Source organism: Fulvia fulva, chromosome 10 (assembly GCF_020509005.1).
Source record: "Fulvia fulva chromosome 10, complete sequence".
NCBI lineage: Eukaryota > Fungi > Ascomycota > Dothideomycetes > Mycosphaerellales > Mycosphaerellaceae > Fulvia > Fulvia fulva.
In genome coordinates this window covers 1,805,167-1,821,723 of record NC_063021.1, presented here as the reverse complement: position 1 = coordinate 1,821,723, position 16,557 = coordinate 1,805,167, and the positions used below count along the sequence as shown (strand labels likewise).

At 52.4% G+C, this 16,557-nt stretch overlaps 3 protein-coding genes across 3 annotated transcripts; 1 reads left to right on the top strand and 2 right to left on the bottom strand.

Moving 5' to 3' along the window:
• Positions 1-557: 557 nt before the first annotated feature.
• On the bottom strand, positions 558-1,625 carry CLAFUR5_12062 (Death-associated protein kinase 1; the record flags this gene model as incomplete). Its single annotated transcript, XM_047911210.1, has 1 exon — positions 558-1,625. One exon carries the CDS (start codon positions 1,623-1,625, stop codon positions 558-560), a length of 1,068 nt encoding a protein of 355 aa, XP_047767465.1.
• Positions 1,626-2,407: 782 nt separating this feature from the next.
• CLAFUR5_12061 (uncharacterized protein) lies at positions 2,408-3,712 on the top strand (the record flags this gene model as incomplete). The annotated part of the gene is made up of 1 exon (XM_047911209.1): positions 2,408-3,712. One exon carries the CDS (start codon positions 2,408-2,410, stop codon positions 3,710-3,712), a length of 1,305 nt encoding a protein of 434 aa, XP_047767466.1.
• Positions 3,713-3,733: 21 nt separating this feature from the next.
• Positions 3,734-5,241, bottom strand: CLAFUR5_12060 (Acyl-CoA dehydrogenase family member 11; the record flags this gene model as incomplete). The annotated part of the gene is made up of 2 exons (XM_047911208.1): positions 3,734-4,409; positions 4,466-5,241. 2 exons carry the CDS (start codon positions 5,239-5,241, stop codon positions 3,734-3,736), a joined length of 1,452 nt encoding a protein of 483 aa, XP_047767467.1.
• Between the last annotated feature and the right edge of the window lie 11,316 nt (positions 5,242-16,557).

Below are 16,557 nucleotides of genomic sequence, written 5' to 3'. Positions count from 1 at the left end.
TGGTCGTGCCTGGCTGCACCACGAGCAGCGACTGGAAATTGCAGGCTTGTGACGCCTCGGCGCTCAGACGGCGGATGTTCTGGAGTCCCGTCTGCTCGAAAGCGATCATCTCGGATGCCTGCAGCTGAACGCCAGCAAGAAAATCCTCGATCGAAGTCTCTCCGTCAACACGCAGCCTGATCGGTAGGGTTGCGATCGTTGGCCCCGCGATACGGTCAACCGCTACTCCAGGAGGTCACAAGCAGGTGAGTGTCACAAGAGAGATTCGTGGTGAAAATTTGCTAACTATTTCCCGCAGTGTCGACAATGCGACGGAAGAGCTGATGCAGAGCGTTCTCGATGAAGAATTTGCCGGCTGTACAGTACTAGCGATAGCGCACAGACTTGACGCTGTGCTGGATTATGATAAAGTCGTGATACTGAATCATGGCCGTATCTGCGAGATTGGTAAGCCGCGGGCGCTCCTAGATCTGACAGGCTCGAGATTCAAAGCGATGTATGAGGCGACTTCATCCACATTAAAAAGTACTTTGACCTATCAATATCGGGCTTTGTTATCACTTCGTGAGCAAATGCTCAATGTCCTGGTGACCACCTTGCGTCGCATGATCCAAAGGCGTCTTACCGCTGTTGTCTATCAGTAGTTTCTGAACACCTGGGAATGCTAGCAAGGCTCGCACGACTTCCTTGTGACCTTCCCTAGCTGCTACATGCAGAGGCGTCTCCCCGTCGGCACTTTGCGGATTCAGATCAGCTCTGTTCGATGAGCATAGTAGCTGAACAACCCCCTCTTGACCGTGCTCTGCTGCTGTGTACAGTGCAGTATCTCCGTCGTCATCCTTCGTGTCCAGGTCCAGATCGGCGATAGACAGTAGCTGACGAACAACCTCGACGTGTCCAAAATGGGCGGCACCGTGTAGTGCAGTAGCACCGTCCTTACTTTTAGAATTCGCATCGATGCTTCCGTTAGCCAGTAATGCTTTCATGATCTCAGCGGCGCCGTGAGAGGCGGCACAATAGAGTGGTGTGTCGCCATATTTGTCTTTGGCGTTGACATCGACCTTGTTGGTGGCAAGAAGGATCGACGCTACCTCAGCGTGGCCTTTACGGCAGGCCCGATGCAACGGAGAAGCCAGACCTTGATCCTTAGAGTCTGGGTCGACGAGCTTGTTCCCGATCAGAAGCTGCACAATGTCCGCATGGCCACTCCGGGACGCAACGTGAAGAGGCGTGGCACCTTGCTTGTCTGGGAGGTCCGGTCGAATGCCCTCGACGGCAAGCAGAGCGCGTACAGTGTCAGTCTTCTTGTCTCGCGCAGCGACATAAAGTGGTGTAAGGCCGTCCTTGTCTTGGCAGTTGACGTCTGCACCATGGGAGAGTAATTGCCGCACAATCTCGGTATGGCCGTGAGTTGCAGCGATAGCTAATGGAGTTCGTCCGGGTTTGTCTTTGACGCGAAGATCGTTTTGATCGAGCAGGCCCGGCGATATCTGGCCTGCGAAATTCTCAATGGCGCGATGGAGCGGCAGTGTTGGTTGCTGGGTGCTTGGGGAAGTGCTGTCGACGACTATCGCTTTGACGCGGCCGCCATCCTCCGGCAACGTGAATGTGGAAGGTTCCGCCATATGCTCAATCCTGATCCGCGACTATGTTAGGAGCTGAAAGAGCTGGAGGCATGGTCGAGCTATAGACGTCGGCGCGTGGTATGACTATTGGCAGTGGCCATCGCTGTGGACTGTGAGCTCTGCCGTCCTTGGTCTAGCTCATGACACAGGGAAGGAAAGGCCCAGGTGTTTCCAGAAGCCATCGACGTCGTAAGCTCTGCGTCGGTGTGTTGGTGCGGTGGAGCGTCTGTTCCTCCAAACATGCTGCGGTGTCGTGATGCCTGTTGTGTCCGAAAGATGACGTGGACGTGGAAGAGGTGGACAGCGTGGCTTGGCTCCTTCGGCGTTCGAGCTGCATGTCCGGTGTCTAGCAGTGCCTGTCAGGACCTGTTCCGCCACCATCAGCCCCAAGAACCGTCACCATGAGGCAAGAGGGCAAGAGATGTTGTTGATGCGTGTGAGGCGGGATGATGCTTTGAAAGAGGGAAGTCCTCGACGACGAGGTCAGGCATCCATAATCAAGCATCAGGCGGGAAATTGGTGCCGTGATGGGTGACAGGCGATTCCTCCCGTTCTTGTCCTTGACCTGGAACATTGATCTTCGTTGTAGACAGCTACGGCGGAGGAGACTGGCTCACCATCAGGAGTAAGTACTTTCGCTACATCGCGAATATAATACCAAGGTAAACACGTTGCGTACTAGAACGTGGCTGGAACGTGATCGGCGCCTGCTGTTTCTCACCACATGTCCAACCGTCAGTACCATCTCCATCCATACACTCACACATGTCCGCAAAGCCTCCATGTCGGACCACCAAGCCCAAGCGAATATCCACAACGTGACGTTCGGCACCGGCTACGACATCTACAAACACACCATCCTCCCAGCAATCGAAGCCGCCCAAGACGAAGTCATCCTCATAACCTGCTTCTGGGCCCGCTCACAAACACTCGATGCCCTGAACGAAAGCCTCCTCAGACTCAGCAGTAACGCCTTGCGATATCAGAAAAAGATCAAAGTCCGAATAGGCTTCTCCTCCGGCTCTCTTTTCCAAAAATTACTTTCCACTTCATCGCCGGCCGGCCATACTTACGACGCATCACAATGGAGCAAGAAGTTATGGTTGCCATCGAGGGAAGATCTGGGCGGTCTTGATTTGGAGGTGAAGAGTATCTTCTTCCTGCCGTTGAGTGTATGGCATCCGAAGTTTGTGATTGTGGATGGCAGGCGTGTGTTTCTGCCCAGCTGTAATGTGTCGTGGGAGGATTGGTTTGAGGGGTGCGTTGAGATGAGTGGACCTCTCGTAGAGGAATTCCAGAGATTCTGGCGAGAGCAGTGGGCGAATGATGGCGAGAACCGGCCAGCAGTGGAGTCGGCTGCATCTCAAACATTTGCTCTGAATGTGGAGGACGTTGGTGATGGGGCAGAGCCATCGATACGCATGACCGACATAACATGCAAGTTTCTGCCTTCCTGGCATAATCGCAATCCCAACTGGCGACTACCACTCCAGCAATGCGCACCGCCTCCAGAGACGCCACTGAATGTGCAGCTGCTGGAGCTGTTCGCCACCGCAAAACAAGAGATCTTCCTGCAGACACCCAATGTCACTGCACCGCCAGTGCTGGATGCTCTGCTACATGCTTTGAAGAGAGGCATTGATGTGAAGATCACCACCAGCGAAAGGCTCATGATACTCGAGCAGCTAGTGACCGCGGGAACAACAACTGACAGATGCATGAAGGCCCTCACTAAAGAACATGAACGATTGTTATACCAGCCCTTGGACGAGGAGTCAGGTCTTGCCACTCTTGGACGTCTTGAGATCTCGTACTACAAACCACGACGAGAGCCAGAAAGGAACGCTAATCTTATGGCTGAGCCTGTTCAATCACACCTCAAGCTAATGATCGTGGACAACAGCACGATCGTTTTTGGCAGCGGCAATATGGATAGGGCATCGTGGTACACTTCACAGGAGCTCGGTGTGGCGTTCTTTTCCGAAAAACTATGCCAGCAAACGAGGCAGAAGTTAAAAGCCGCGATGGAAGGCCGCACGAAGATCTTGTACGGCAAAGATCAGACATGGACTACCCGTCGTCAATAGCGCTGCTACTTGTGTTCATAATCACAACTTAGCCCTCGTCTGGAAGCCCTGGACTTTCGAGCCACCCAGTTGCTTATCATCAACACCATACTTCTTCATCAAGGCTTCAGCCCGCTCTTTCTGGTCCTGAATCCTGTTGATGCACTCCTGTGCCCTCGCCCTCGTCTCCCTTCGTCCCATCTGGTTGAGATGGACCTCATCTGGCCCGTCCGCAATACGGATGGTCCTGATGTGGGCCCACATGCTCGCCAATGGCGTGTCTTGACATACACCCATAGCTCCATGTGCCTGCACTGCTCGATCTATAACAGTGCAAGCCGTTTGTGGCACGAGCACCTTCGCCTCTGCGATCTCGACAAGGGCAGACTTCGCATCACCGTTGTCAATCTTGATGGCAGCGTTCAAAACTACAAGACGCGCTGCATCGATCTCGATACGAGACTTTGCAACCCATTCGAGGAGTACACCGTGCTCGCGGAGAGGCTTGCCGAAGGGGACCTTGCGCTCATCGTTGAGGCGGGCGATCATCCACTCGAGAGCGTACTCGGCTGAACCGATGGACCTCATGGCGTGGTGAATTCTGCCAGGACCGAGACGACCTTGCATGATCTCGTTGCCTCGTCCGAAACCCAGGAGCAGGTTGGACAGAGGGACGCGGACGTTGTCGAATGTGATGTGGCCATGACCATGGGGTGCACTGTGTCTGGTCAGCAAGCAGGAAGTGTATGTACCCTCAGGTGGTCTTTAACATACTCATCATATCCGTAGACCCTCAGCATACGATGCACAATCAACCCCTTCGCATCTGAAGGCACAAGCACCATACTCTGCCTCTTGTACCTATCCTGGCTATTCGGATCACTCAGCCCCATCACAATGAAGATCTTACACCTATCATCGCCAGCTCCTGAGCTCCACCACTTGCTCCCATTCAAAACCAGCTCATTTCCCTCCTGCCTGATGCTCAAACTGATATTGCTCCCATCACTACTCGCCTTGTCCGGCTCCGTCATAAGAAAGCCACTCCTGATCTGCCCAGCCAACAACGGCCTCAGCCATTGCTGCTTCTGCTCAGCAGTCCCGTACCTCGCAATGACCTCCATATTACCCGTATCTGGCGCCGCACAATTACACGCCTCACTCGCCAACTTACTCCTTCCCAGCAGCTCTGCCATAAGCCCATACTCCACATTCGTGAAGCCGCCGGCACCACCGTAGGTGTCGTACTCGGCGAGGTTGGAGTAGTGGTTCTTGGGAAGGAACATGTTCCAAAGGCCGAGCTCGCGGGCCCGTTGCTTGGTATCGTCGAGAATGGATGGGTGCCCCTCCCAACGACCATCACCGTGGCCAAGCTGCGCGGCATAGACTGCATCGGCGGGAATGCATTCTTCGTCTACCCACTTCTCGATGGTGTCGAGGTGCTTGCGGGCGCGGGCGCTGACGAAGGGCTCGGCGATGGAGGGGAGTCGTTGGCTGGCGGGGAGGCGTGGCTTGCCGCCGGCGGTGGGGAGGGGTGGTGCGTTCGACATGGTGTTGTGGGGATGGATGTAGATGGGATTGGTGGGAGAGTGTTGGAGAGAGTGATGGAAACCTACATGTACCTTTCTAAACAATGATCCTGCGCGTAGAAAGCACCTCGGGTTGTACCTAGGTAGGTGAGAAAGATAGGCCGAGTCAAGAGGGGCAAAGGGATGAAGCTGTGGCTTCGGCTGTCGGCCAGTTCGGCCGAGCATCTTCGACACTTGGCATCGGTGCCATCTTCCTTCGACGTTCATCAACACAAGTCGTTGACTGGACCAGGCGCCAAGAGCACAAGTATCATGTCATTGACCTGTGAATATGATGCTGTATCACTCTGAGCGATAAGAACGAGTGGTGACACGCCGCCATATAAGAAGCTGCTCCTGCTACGCCTGCAGCACGACCATCTCATGCTTTCGACGACAATACAGCAACATCAACAAATCTGGAGCAACAGACACTGGGCGGAGTAGGGCGCGGCTGACGGTTCATATTACTGACCGTTCTGAGCGGCCCTGTTCTCAGGCCTTGCGCAGCCTAGTCATTCCCGATCTGCCTTTGTCTTCCGACTCCCGACAGGGCTGCCACGAATTAACCACGCTTGCCAGGATATGCCTCTGGATACGACAACACCGACTGTTGCCATGATCACTTATTCCTCAGCAATGCCCACCGTCGAATGACTTTTGACTAATCGCCGGGACAAGAAGAGAATGCTGCCGCCAGATCCCGGACTTCTAGGAAACTGTCATTTCGGGAGCTCGTGCTGAGTCCATACATGCCCATGGAGGTCATGGCAGACCTGTTCACGCGATCCAGGCCCTTACGACTGCCAACAAATACAGCGTCTTCATGCAGCCGAGTAAAGTGCGCTTTTTGCTGCCGCCAGATCGATGTCGGCACATTGGCTCTACACCTGGATTTTGCCAGGATGATCGGTCCGCCGGGATCTAAGATGTAACTCGGCTGCTCGAAGACGCTGTACCCAGTGCCGCATCTCAGTGATGAAGCAGGATACTGATGTAATCGTATTCCTCGGTATGGTACGTACCGATAGACTTTTGCCTGCTCATGTCAGATAAATCAGTGGTAGACCAACGCTAAAGTATAATCAACCAATAATTATAGTTAGTATCCGTACATAGCCGTGCGTATAGGTTAGCGTTGTTTAGCGCCTATAGATCTACTTTTAGGCAAAAAACCTTAATTACGATACTACTATTAATACTAACGTGCTTCACTACCGAGCGAGCCATACTATGTCATGGTCTCCCCACAGAATGTACAGAAGGTGGGGACAGAAGAGCCTCAGAGTGCTCAGAAGTCGTCAAGAAGTGAAAGTCTAGCTTGGTATATAAGCGCCAAGAATCATATGCCCCGTAACATTCACTACGGGACCCAGCCCTCCAAATTCACCACTCCACTAAACCTTGACAGATTCACTTCGGCTCGTGGCTATGTGACTCACGGCACTCCCGCGAGTACCCGCGACTACGCTAGACCCTAGAAGAAGTACGTAGAAGACTCGGAACGTAGGGCAGGTTAGAATAAGGTTTTAAGCAAAGCTACTAAGCGCGGCTTCGTATAGGTTAGCCCTATTGATGCGGGGACACGCACTCGCGAGGGTCGCGTATAAGTATCCGGCCTTCCCTAGGCCTCTCTTGCTTTCTTCGTCTTTCGTTTTATATAGCAATTATACTATACCCTTTATATCTATACTTCGTACCTACATTCTCGCTTTTACTCTTATATCTTATAGGCCAGGCTCCCGCCCTAACATCACGAAAGACCAACAAACCGTCAACCACTCGAGTTTTCCTTATAGGTAACTACGCTACCGATAAAGGTGTTAACCTCGATAACTAAGATACTCTATTCTACTTTAGTAAGTAGGCTAACATCCCCTTCTCGAACGCCGCTACCTTCGGTGCCTAGGCAAACGCTAACCCCGACACCGCCTACGCTCTTATTAACCGTACCGTCTCCTCTTTCCGCGAGACTGCCTAGTAGGTCGAGTAAGTAAATAACTAAGTAATATACCTTTAAGGTATTATAAACACCTTCTAGAACCTCGTACCGCACGCCGACGATAACCGCCGCTAGTACTTCTCTAAGAAGGTTAACGACCTAGACGAGTTCGACGGTAATAAGAGTAAGTTCGAGGCATTTAAGATATAGCTTACTATTAAGCTATTAGCTAATACCGACTACTTTCCGTAAGAGAAGGACAAGGTCACGTACGTCTTCTCCCTCCTTCGGGGAGACGCCGCGGCTTAGGTATAACACTATATCGATAACGCTACGTAGACTATCGGCTACCCGGACGTCCTCACCTTAATATAGGACCTCCGTACTACCTTTAGTAATCTAGACCGTAGAGCTACCGCCTAGAACGCTATCTATAACCTCCTCTAGAAGAACAAGAGCTTCGCCGAGTACCTCGCGGCCTTTAACCGCGACATTGGGTTCACCGGCTATAACGAAGAGACTAAGAAGAGTACTCTCCGCCGTAGCTTATTAGTAGAGCTTCTTTGAGCCCTTAAGGATAAGGACGTCGGTACTATAAGCTTCCGTAAGCTCGTCGAGACCTATGTTAGGAACCGCTGTACGTTATCCTAACCGGGCTTAGATCTTTGCAATGATGTCTCTGACTCGTTGAGAAGGTAGTGGTCCCAAACAGTATATGGTGTATACTTAAAATGAGTTGAGCACGAGGCTCCTATCTACTTGCAAAGGAGCGTCGTCTATATAGTACTATGTCTTGGCGCGGTCACCTCGCTCACGAGTGACCTAAGTGACCCTGAGTCACCTCGTTCACGAGTGACCCTGAGTCACCTCGTTCACGAGTGACCCAAGTGACTCCAATACACTGGCTGCCTAGTGATCTCCCCTCGTTCTTCGCTTGTCTGACAAATGAGCTTCTCCCACCTTTCAGACCGTAACACCATCCCCCTCCCCAGGATCGGTGTCCCAACGATCACGTGTCATGATGATATAAGCGAATGTCCCATCATTTTCATTCCTCAGCTTGTCCAAAATGTCTTCCTCCTCGTCACAGAAACGCGAACTTCGTGCCTCCCGCATCGAGCGACAGAATCACCTGGCCGAGTCCCCCTGCGAGAACTGTTGTTCGAAGTTGCGTCTGTGTTTCGTCATGCCTGGCTCCGACTCGCGGTGTTCCGAGTGTGTCCGTAGAGGTCGCGCCTGTGTCCGTACGTCGTGGGCCGCCATAGATCGGACCGAAGCATCCATAAAAAGAGAAATCGAGCTGGCGGAGCAACAACAGGAATCGCTCCTGCAGCAACTGGAGCAGGTCCGGGCGATCCTCACCAGGAAGCGCCAAGTACTCGAGCAGAACCGTGCCCGTGAAGAAGAAAAACTCCGTTGCTTGGATCGTGAGCTCGCCGCCGAGGGAGACGATACTCGGGTCGTCCACCTGTCCGCATCCGAGCTGGAGAAGAGCCTCCAAAGCGTCGGTGTAGCGTCCCCTTTCTCCTGGTCTGGTTTTTGTTCTGATCCTCCTCCCGAGGCGCCTTCGTAAGTCGTGTTCCAGTAGTCGTTTATCCGTGTCGTTGTGTTGACTTCTAGTCCTTAGGTCATCAAATCAAGAAGCCGCTGTTTGATGCCTTGTCGTCAGGTCGTTTCTGCTAAGCAGATTTCGAGAAGAAGTTCTCGCATTCCTGGTATGTCTTCTCTTCGCGAATCATTGCGTTGAACTCGCGGCTAACCATATTCTTCTTCTTGCAGTTTTTTGCAAAGTGGCCTTGCTCGCCACATACGTAGCAGGTGGAACCTTTGCTCTTCAGCCCCCTTCCTGTCCTACGATCCGTTACGTCCAATTCCATTGGGTCTCCGTAACTAGGGTCCTGACTTCTGGCCTTGAAGCCCCCTCTTCCGCTCGCGGCGGGTCTCTGGTATCCAGGCTGTACGTGTCGGTCGTACCTCAAATCCTGGAGCCTTTCGTCGATCTCCTTTGCTGCCTTGATCATCGCCCCTAGCGTCACAACGCTGGCGTTTCGGGATAGTTCGGCTTTAACGTTGTCCTTCAGCCCGAGGTAGAACTGCGATCGCAATGCTGCGTCGTTCCATTCTAGGTCGGCGGCATATCCTTGGAATTCTGAGGCGTACAGCGCTACAGAAGTGGTCTGTCGAAGTTGTCGGATATGTCGGTCGGCGTATACCTCCTCATTCGGTATCCCGTATAGATCATCGAGTTTCGTCTCAAACTCGTCGTAGTCGTGGAAAATTTTTCGAGTTTCCGTCTTCGGTGTCCCCCCCTCACCCTGGTTGTGGAGCCAGTCCTTGAGGTATGGTCGGAATCCTCTAGCTGCTTTTCCTCGTAGGAAGGATGCGGCGTACAAGACCTTGCCGGCCTCGCCTTGAAACTGGTGTGCGTTGAAGTGAAGGTACAACTGAACCTGCAGTTGAAAAGCCTCCAGTTTGTCCTTGGTCCCGTCGAACGTCTCCGGCGTAGACACCTTAGGTGCACGGTGGTGGTCCTGTGAGTTCAGCATACTCATAGGAGCGTTGTTGTTCTTGCTGCTTCCTGTAATCGACATTTCGCTCATTCGTTCCGTAATGCCAGTTGACTGTGGCGTTCCTTGTCTTGACGGACTCCGGGTAGCGTCTCTCCCAGACATATGCAAAGGGCCCTGGTGGTGGTGCTCAAAGTTGTTAGGAACCGCTGTACGTTATCCCAACCGGGCTTGGATCTTTGCAATGATGTCTCTGACTCGTTGAGAAGGTAGTGGTCCCAAACAGTATATGGTGTATACTTAAAATGAGTTGAGCACGAGGCTCCTATCTACTTGCAAAGGAGCGTCGTCTATATAGTACTATGTCTTGGCGCGGTCACCTCGCTCACGAGTGACCTAAGTGACCCTGAGTCACCTCGTTCACGAGTGACCCTGAGTCACCTCGTTCACGAGTGACCCAAGTGACTCCAATACACTGGCTGCCTAGTGATCTCCCCTCGTTCTTCGCTTGTCTGACAAATGAGCTTCTCCCACCTTTCAGACCGTAACAACCTACTAGCGCCTCGACTCTAATATAAAACATACCGCCTCTCTCCTCGCTTCCCGTTCTTAAGGTCGTTAGCCTCGTAGTCCCGGAAGCTACTTCGCTACTCTACTAGGCGCCGCCGCTCCTACGGCTCTCCCTCCCGTCTCTATAGGTAATGCTATAGATCTTAGCGCTAGTGCCGCCGTCCCTCGAGTCTAGGGCCTCGTTAACGGTAAGCTTACTCCCGAAGAGAAGCTTCGCCGTCGCTAGGCCGGACTCTATACCTACTATAGCGGTCTAGGCTATATCGTAGTTAACTATCCGTAGCTCGCTACCCGTAACGCCCGTAACCCGGTTCGCGGCGCTATCGGCGCTATCGAGCCTACTCCTACTACTCCCGCTAAGTAGGAAAAAGCCTAGGTCTTCCTTATCGACGCGGTAAAGACTAAGAATAACGTTTACCGAAAGTAAAGAGAGGAAAGAAGTTAAGGATCAATATAGTATAGCTAGACCTATACGACGAGACGGGTAAGGACTACGCTTATTAACCGTTCGTTACGAATATAAATATCGGCTTAAAGAAACTCTCTTCTTCTAATCTTACTCTTATAGACACTAGCGTACTAGGCGAGTCTTTTATAGACTATAAACTCGCGATCTCTCTTAACCTCGAACCCTAGGAACTAAAGTACCCTCGTACCCTTGAACTCTTTAACGGTACGGAGACTACTACTAGTAAGATTACTTATATTATACACACGTCAATCACCCTCGGAGGCAAGCGTATATCGATCACTAGCTTCCTTACGTCCCTACCGTATTAGAAGTTTATCCTCGGCCTCCCCTAGTTTAGACGATACTAACCTATTATCGACTAGACTTCCCTTACTATCAGCTTCCCTCTAGAAGCTCCTCCGGTACCTCCGCCTTCTCCGCCGCCTTAGCGCGGTCCTAAGTATACTAAGATCTTCTAGGTAAACGCCGCTACCTTCACTACTACTACTAAGTAGCCTAAAGCTTAAGTCTTCGCCGCCTCCCTCCGCGATATCGATATCGCCCTCGAGAAGCTCGATAAGAAGCGTATACCTACCGACCCTACTACGAAGGTCCCTCCTTAGGTACACTATATCCTCTACGTATTCGATACTAAAGCCGTAGACAAGCTACCTCCTTATCGCCCTTACGACTATAAGATTAAGCTAGAAGAAGGTGTAGAGACACCGTTCGGACCGCTATATTCTATGTCCCGAGAAGAGCTTATCGTCCTCAAGAGATACCTCGAAGAGAACCTAAAGAAGGGGTTCATTCGAGCGAGCCGTTCCAGCGCTGGCAGTCCCGTCATGTTCGTCAAGAAGCCCAGCGGTGGTCTACGCTTCTGCGTAGACTACCGAGGCTTGAACGCTGTTACAAAGAAGAACCGCTACCCAATACCGTTGATTCAGGAGACGCTCGAGCGCCTCTCTAAGGCCAAGTACTTCACCAAGCTCGATGTCATCGCTGCGTTCAACAAGTTACGAATGGCAGAAGGACACGAGTATCTCACAGCCTTCCGTACTCGCTACGGGCTGTTCGAGTCGCTCGTTATGCCCTTCGGCGTTTGTAACGGGCCTAGTACCTTCCAGAACTTCATTAACGACATCCTTCAGGAGTTCCTCGATCAGTTCTGCACTGCCTACATCGACGACATCCTAGTCTATAGCGAGACCAAGGAGGAGCACCGCGAGCACGTCTGTAAGGTCCTTCAGAAGCTCGCAGACGCCGGCTTGCAGCTCGACATCGACAAGTGCGAGTTTGAGAAGACCGAAGTCAAGTTCCTTGGTTTGATCATTACCGCAGACGGCATCAAGATGGACCAAGAGAAGATCGACGCTATCGTCGAATGGGATGCTCCTACGAACGTCAAAGAGGTCCAGGGTTTCCTAGGCTTTGCCAACTTCTACCGCCGCTTCATCCACGCATTTTCGGGCGTGGTACGCCCTTTGACGAAGCTCACGCGCAAGGGTGAGAAGTTCGCCTGGACCGACGAATGCCAGGAGGCTTTTGACTTGCTCAAAGCGAAGTTTGTTAAGAACCCGCTTCTACGGCACTTCGATTTCGAACTGGAGACCCGTGTAGAGACCGACGCATCCGACGGCGTGGTGGGCGGTGTCCTGCTACAACGCCGCTCGCCTGAATCCCCCTGGTTACCTGTCGCCTTCCTCTCCAAGAAGATGACCGCCACGGAGTGTAACTACGAGATCTACGACAAGGAGCTTCTCGCCATCGTCAAAGCTTTCGAAGAGTGGCGCCCCGAGCTCGAAGGCTCTGCTATGCCCGTCCAAGTAAGCTCCGACCATAAGAACCTCGTCTACTTTATGAAGAGCAAGCTGCTCAATCGTCGCCAGGCCCGCTGGAGCGAGTTCCTCTCCCGGTTCAACTTCGTGATCTCGTACACGCCCGGCAAGGCCAACTCGATGGCCGACGCCCTTACCCGCCGCCCTGGTGACTCTCCAGTTGATCGAAGAGGGGGCCGGCAAATCGCAGGGCAACAAGTCATCAAAGAGCACAACCTCTCTTCCGAGCTTCGAGAGTACCTATCGAATGGCCAGCCTACGCTCGCCGCTTCCTTTGCTACTCTCGTGCTCGCTCCTGCCTACCTTGACGAGAGTGACGATGAATCCGAGCCTGAAGAATACGCCTCGGACGCTGAGGACTTGAACGACGATGAAGAAGGCTCAGTAACGACCGACGGCTCATCCGAATCAGACTTTGAGGGGTTTGATAATGAGGAGCAGCCCGAAGGCATCATGGCACGAGTACGAACAGCGTACGATGCCGACATAGACGCCCAAGAGTTAGTTCAGGCCCTTGAATCTGGCGCGAGGACATTCCCGGGCTTCTCGCTGTCCGAGTGCGAGCTCCAGGAAGGTGTCGTCTACTTCCGTAAGAAGCTTTACGTACCGCAGCCCGAAGGCTCTAATATCCGAGCTGAGATTCTTCAAATCATCCACGACTCCGCCTCTGGGGGTCACCCAGGCGTAGCCAAGACCCACAAGCTCCTCGCTAGGTATTACTGGTGGCCGCATTCCTGGAAGGACGTCCGCCGCTACGTGCTGAACTGCGCTGCTTGCCGAAGAGCCAAAGCTAACCGCCACCGTCCCCACGGTCTCTTGCACCCTCTCCCGGCTCCTGATCGTCCGTGGAAGCACATCACTATGGACTTTATCACCGATCTTCCTCACGGCAAGACCTTCAGCGGCGTGAAAGCAAAGGCCCTTCTAGTGATCGTGGACCGTCACTCCAAGGACCGGTACATGATCCCGTGCTGGAGCATGACCGCAAAGGAGACTGCTCGCTTGTTCTACGAATTCGTCTGGCGCTTTCAAGGCCTCCCGGATAGCATCACCTCTGACAGAGGCACCCAGTTCATCTCGCACTTCTGGAAGCGTCTGTGTGCTATCCTGGGCATCAAGCATAACCTCTCGACCAGTTTTCAGCCACAGACCGACGGCCAGACCGAAATTACGAACGCTATCCTCGAGCAGGTCCTTCGTTGCTTCGTCGACTACCACCAGAAGGATTGGCCTCAGCATATCCCTGCGGTGGAGTTCGCTACTCGTAACTGGGACTCGGAGACTACTGGCTACTCTCCCTTCTATACTACGAGAGGTTACCACCCTCGTACAGGCATGGAACCAGAAGAACCTCTCCCGCCTACCGAAGACGCAAACGAGCAAGCAGCAGACGAGTTCGCTACTATGCTCTCACAGATCCATGAAGAAGTTCACGACGAGATGGTGTACGCACAAGCAATCTACGAGGATCAAGCCAATCGTCGTCGCCAGCCAGCTCCCGACTACCAAGTAGGCGATATGGTCTACCTCAACTCCAAGAACATCAAGACAGACCGCCCCTCCAAGAAGCTGAACTGGAAGAACCTAGGTCCTTTTGAGATCACCGAGCGTATCAGTTCACACGCCTACCGTCTAGCTCTTCCTGCGAACATAAAGATCCACGACGTCTTCCATCCCGTACGCCTTCGGCCGTCGGCTGAGGACCCATTCCCGAACCAAAACCAAGACATGCCAGGTCCTCCCGATGAAGTAGAAGTCGACGAGCCTGTTAACCTACCTTCTGACGACTATGCCGTCCGCAAGATCCGGGGAATCCGCGTAGAGCCCAACGACGTTGAAGGACTACCGCCGATCAAGTATGAAGTCGAATGGCAAGGTTGCCCTGAGTGGGATACCTCATGGGAACCTATCCAACATATCATCTTCAATCGTCAAGCAATCGAAGAATACCACGCCCGCGCAGACGGCCCAGAAGTCAACATCGGCAGGCTCTTCGAATCTGAGCTTTTCGACGGGGCTTACCAATGGTGTATCGACCATGACATCAGGCCTAGGCCTGGTACTGAAGCTGAACATCCTCGATATGTGGAACTACTACGGCTTCGTAGGAACTCAGCTTTGTTCGGGGGGGCTACTGTCATGGTCTCCCCACAGAGTGTACAGAAGGTGGGGACAGAAGAGCCTCAGAGTGCTCAGAAGTCGTCAAGAAGTGACAGTCCAGCTTGGTGTGTGAGCGCCAAGAATCACATGCCCCGCAACATTCGCTACGGGACCCAGCCCTCCAAATTCACCCCTCTACCAAACCTTGACAGATTCACTTCGGCTCGTGACTGTGTGACTCACGGCACTCCCGCGAGCACCCGCGACTGCGCTGGACCCTGGAAGAAGCACGTGGAAGACTCGGAACGTAGGGCAGGTTGGAATAAGGTTTTGAGCAAAGCTGCTGAGCGCGGCTTCGCACGGGTTAGCCCTGTTGATGCGGGGACACGCACTCGCGAGGGTCGCGTATAAATATCTGGCCTTCCCCAGGCCTCTCTTGCTTTCTTCGTCTTTTGTTTTGTGTAGCAATCATACCATACCCTTTTGCATCTGCACTTCGCACCTGCATTCTCGCTTTCACCCTTGCATCTCACAGGCCAGGCTCTCGCCCTGACACGTTCCGAGTCTTCTACGTACTTCTTCTAGGGTCTAGCGCAGTCGCGGGTGCTCGCGGGAGTGCCGTGAGTCATATAGTCACGAGCCGAAGTTAATCTGTTAAGGTTTAGTAGAGGGGTGAATTTGGAGGGCTAGGTCCTATAGTGAATGTTGCGGGGTATATGATTCTTAGCGCTCTCACACTAAGCTAGACTGTCACTTCTTAACGACTTCTGAGCACTCTAAGGCTCTTCTATCCCCACCTTCTATACTCTCTATAGGGAGACTATAACAACGCGTTATAAGGGCGCGCGTATTATAGGGTCCGAACGAGATAGTTATTGTTCTACGAAGCTACGAAAGAGGAGCGCAAGGCGCGGCGAAGTTATAAAGCAAAGCTAAGCCGCGCTAACCCGATACGGAAGGCCCGCGGTTTAGCCGGGCCGACGTAGCTATAGTAGGGGGTCGCGGGCTACCCGTGATAGTATCCCCCCTCCTAAAACATGCCTTAGTCCTCTAAGCGTTATCTACCTTATAAGGCCACTTACCTATCGAGCTCTATAATCGCGCGAACGCCTAATTATCCTCTAGTGCCCTATCGTTATCCGATAACATCGTATTCGCTCTATTAAGACTATCCTCGACCGGCTTCCTTCGAGAAACATATTGCCTAGTTAGCTAGCTTGCCCTAGACCTAAGTCTATCTTCGGCTAGTACTCGCGTATAATCCTTATAACTAAAGTTAGGTATTATTATAGGCTCTATAGGCTCTACTCGAGTATCGAACATATACGGAGCAGATTCTATTAGAGGTAAGGCTCGATACGACTCATTCGTAACGGTGTCTTTCGGAATAACCCTAATCGTGTTAAGCCCGAGCACCTTAGTAGCTAGTAGGGACTAGTTAGATAGAGCTACGAAGCCTATAGGCGTAGACAACTCCGGCCGGTTATAGTGAAAGTCTATAATAGCGGCGGCTACGTATTTAAGTATATCCTCTATAGGTTGCTAGGTCTTACTATCCTCCTCGTTCTAATATCTAGCCTATTTCACCTTATACTATATATCTACCTTCCGCTTATACCCCTTCTTCACCTTACCTACCCGCTTACGGGTGTATATATTAAGGATCTTTCCTACCTCGTATATATACGTAGGTGCTACTACTATATCGGCTACTACATTAGCCTCGGTAGTGTTAGGTTCGATAGTTATCGGTAGTAGCGGCGCTAGATACTGCCCTTTAAGTAGTATAAAATCGGGGTAGTCGGCTCGTTATAGTAGTGAGGTATAGAAGCAGTTATTAAGTCCTACTAGAGCGTCTAATAGTTTCAGTCGATAAGAGAGTCTAGCCGG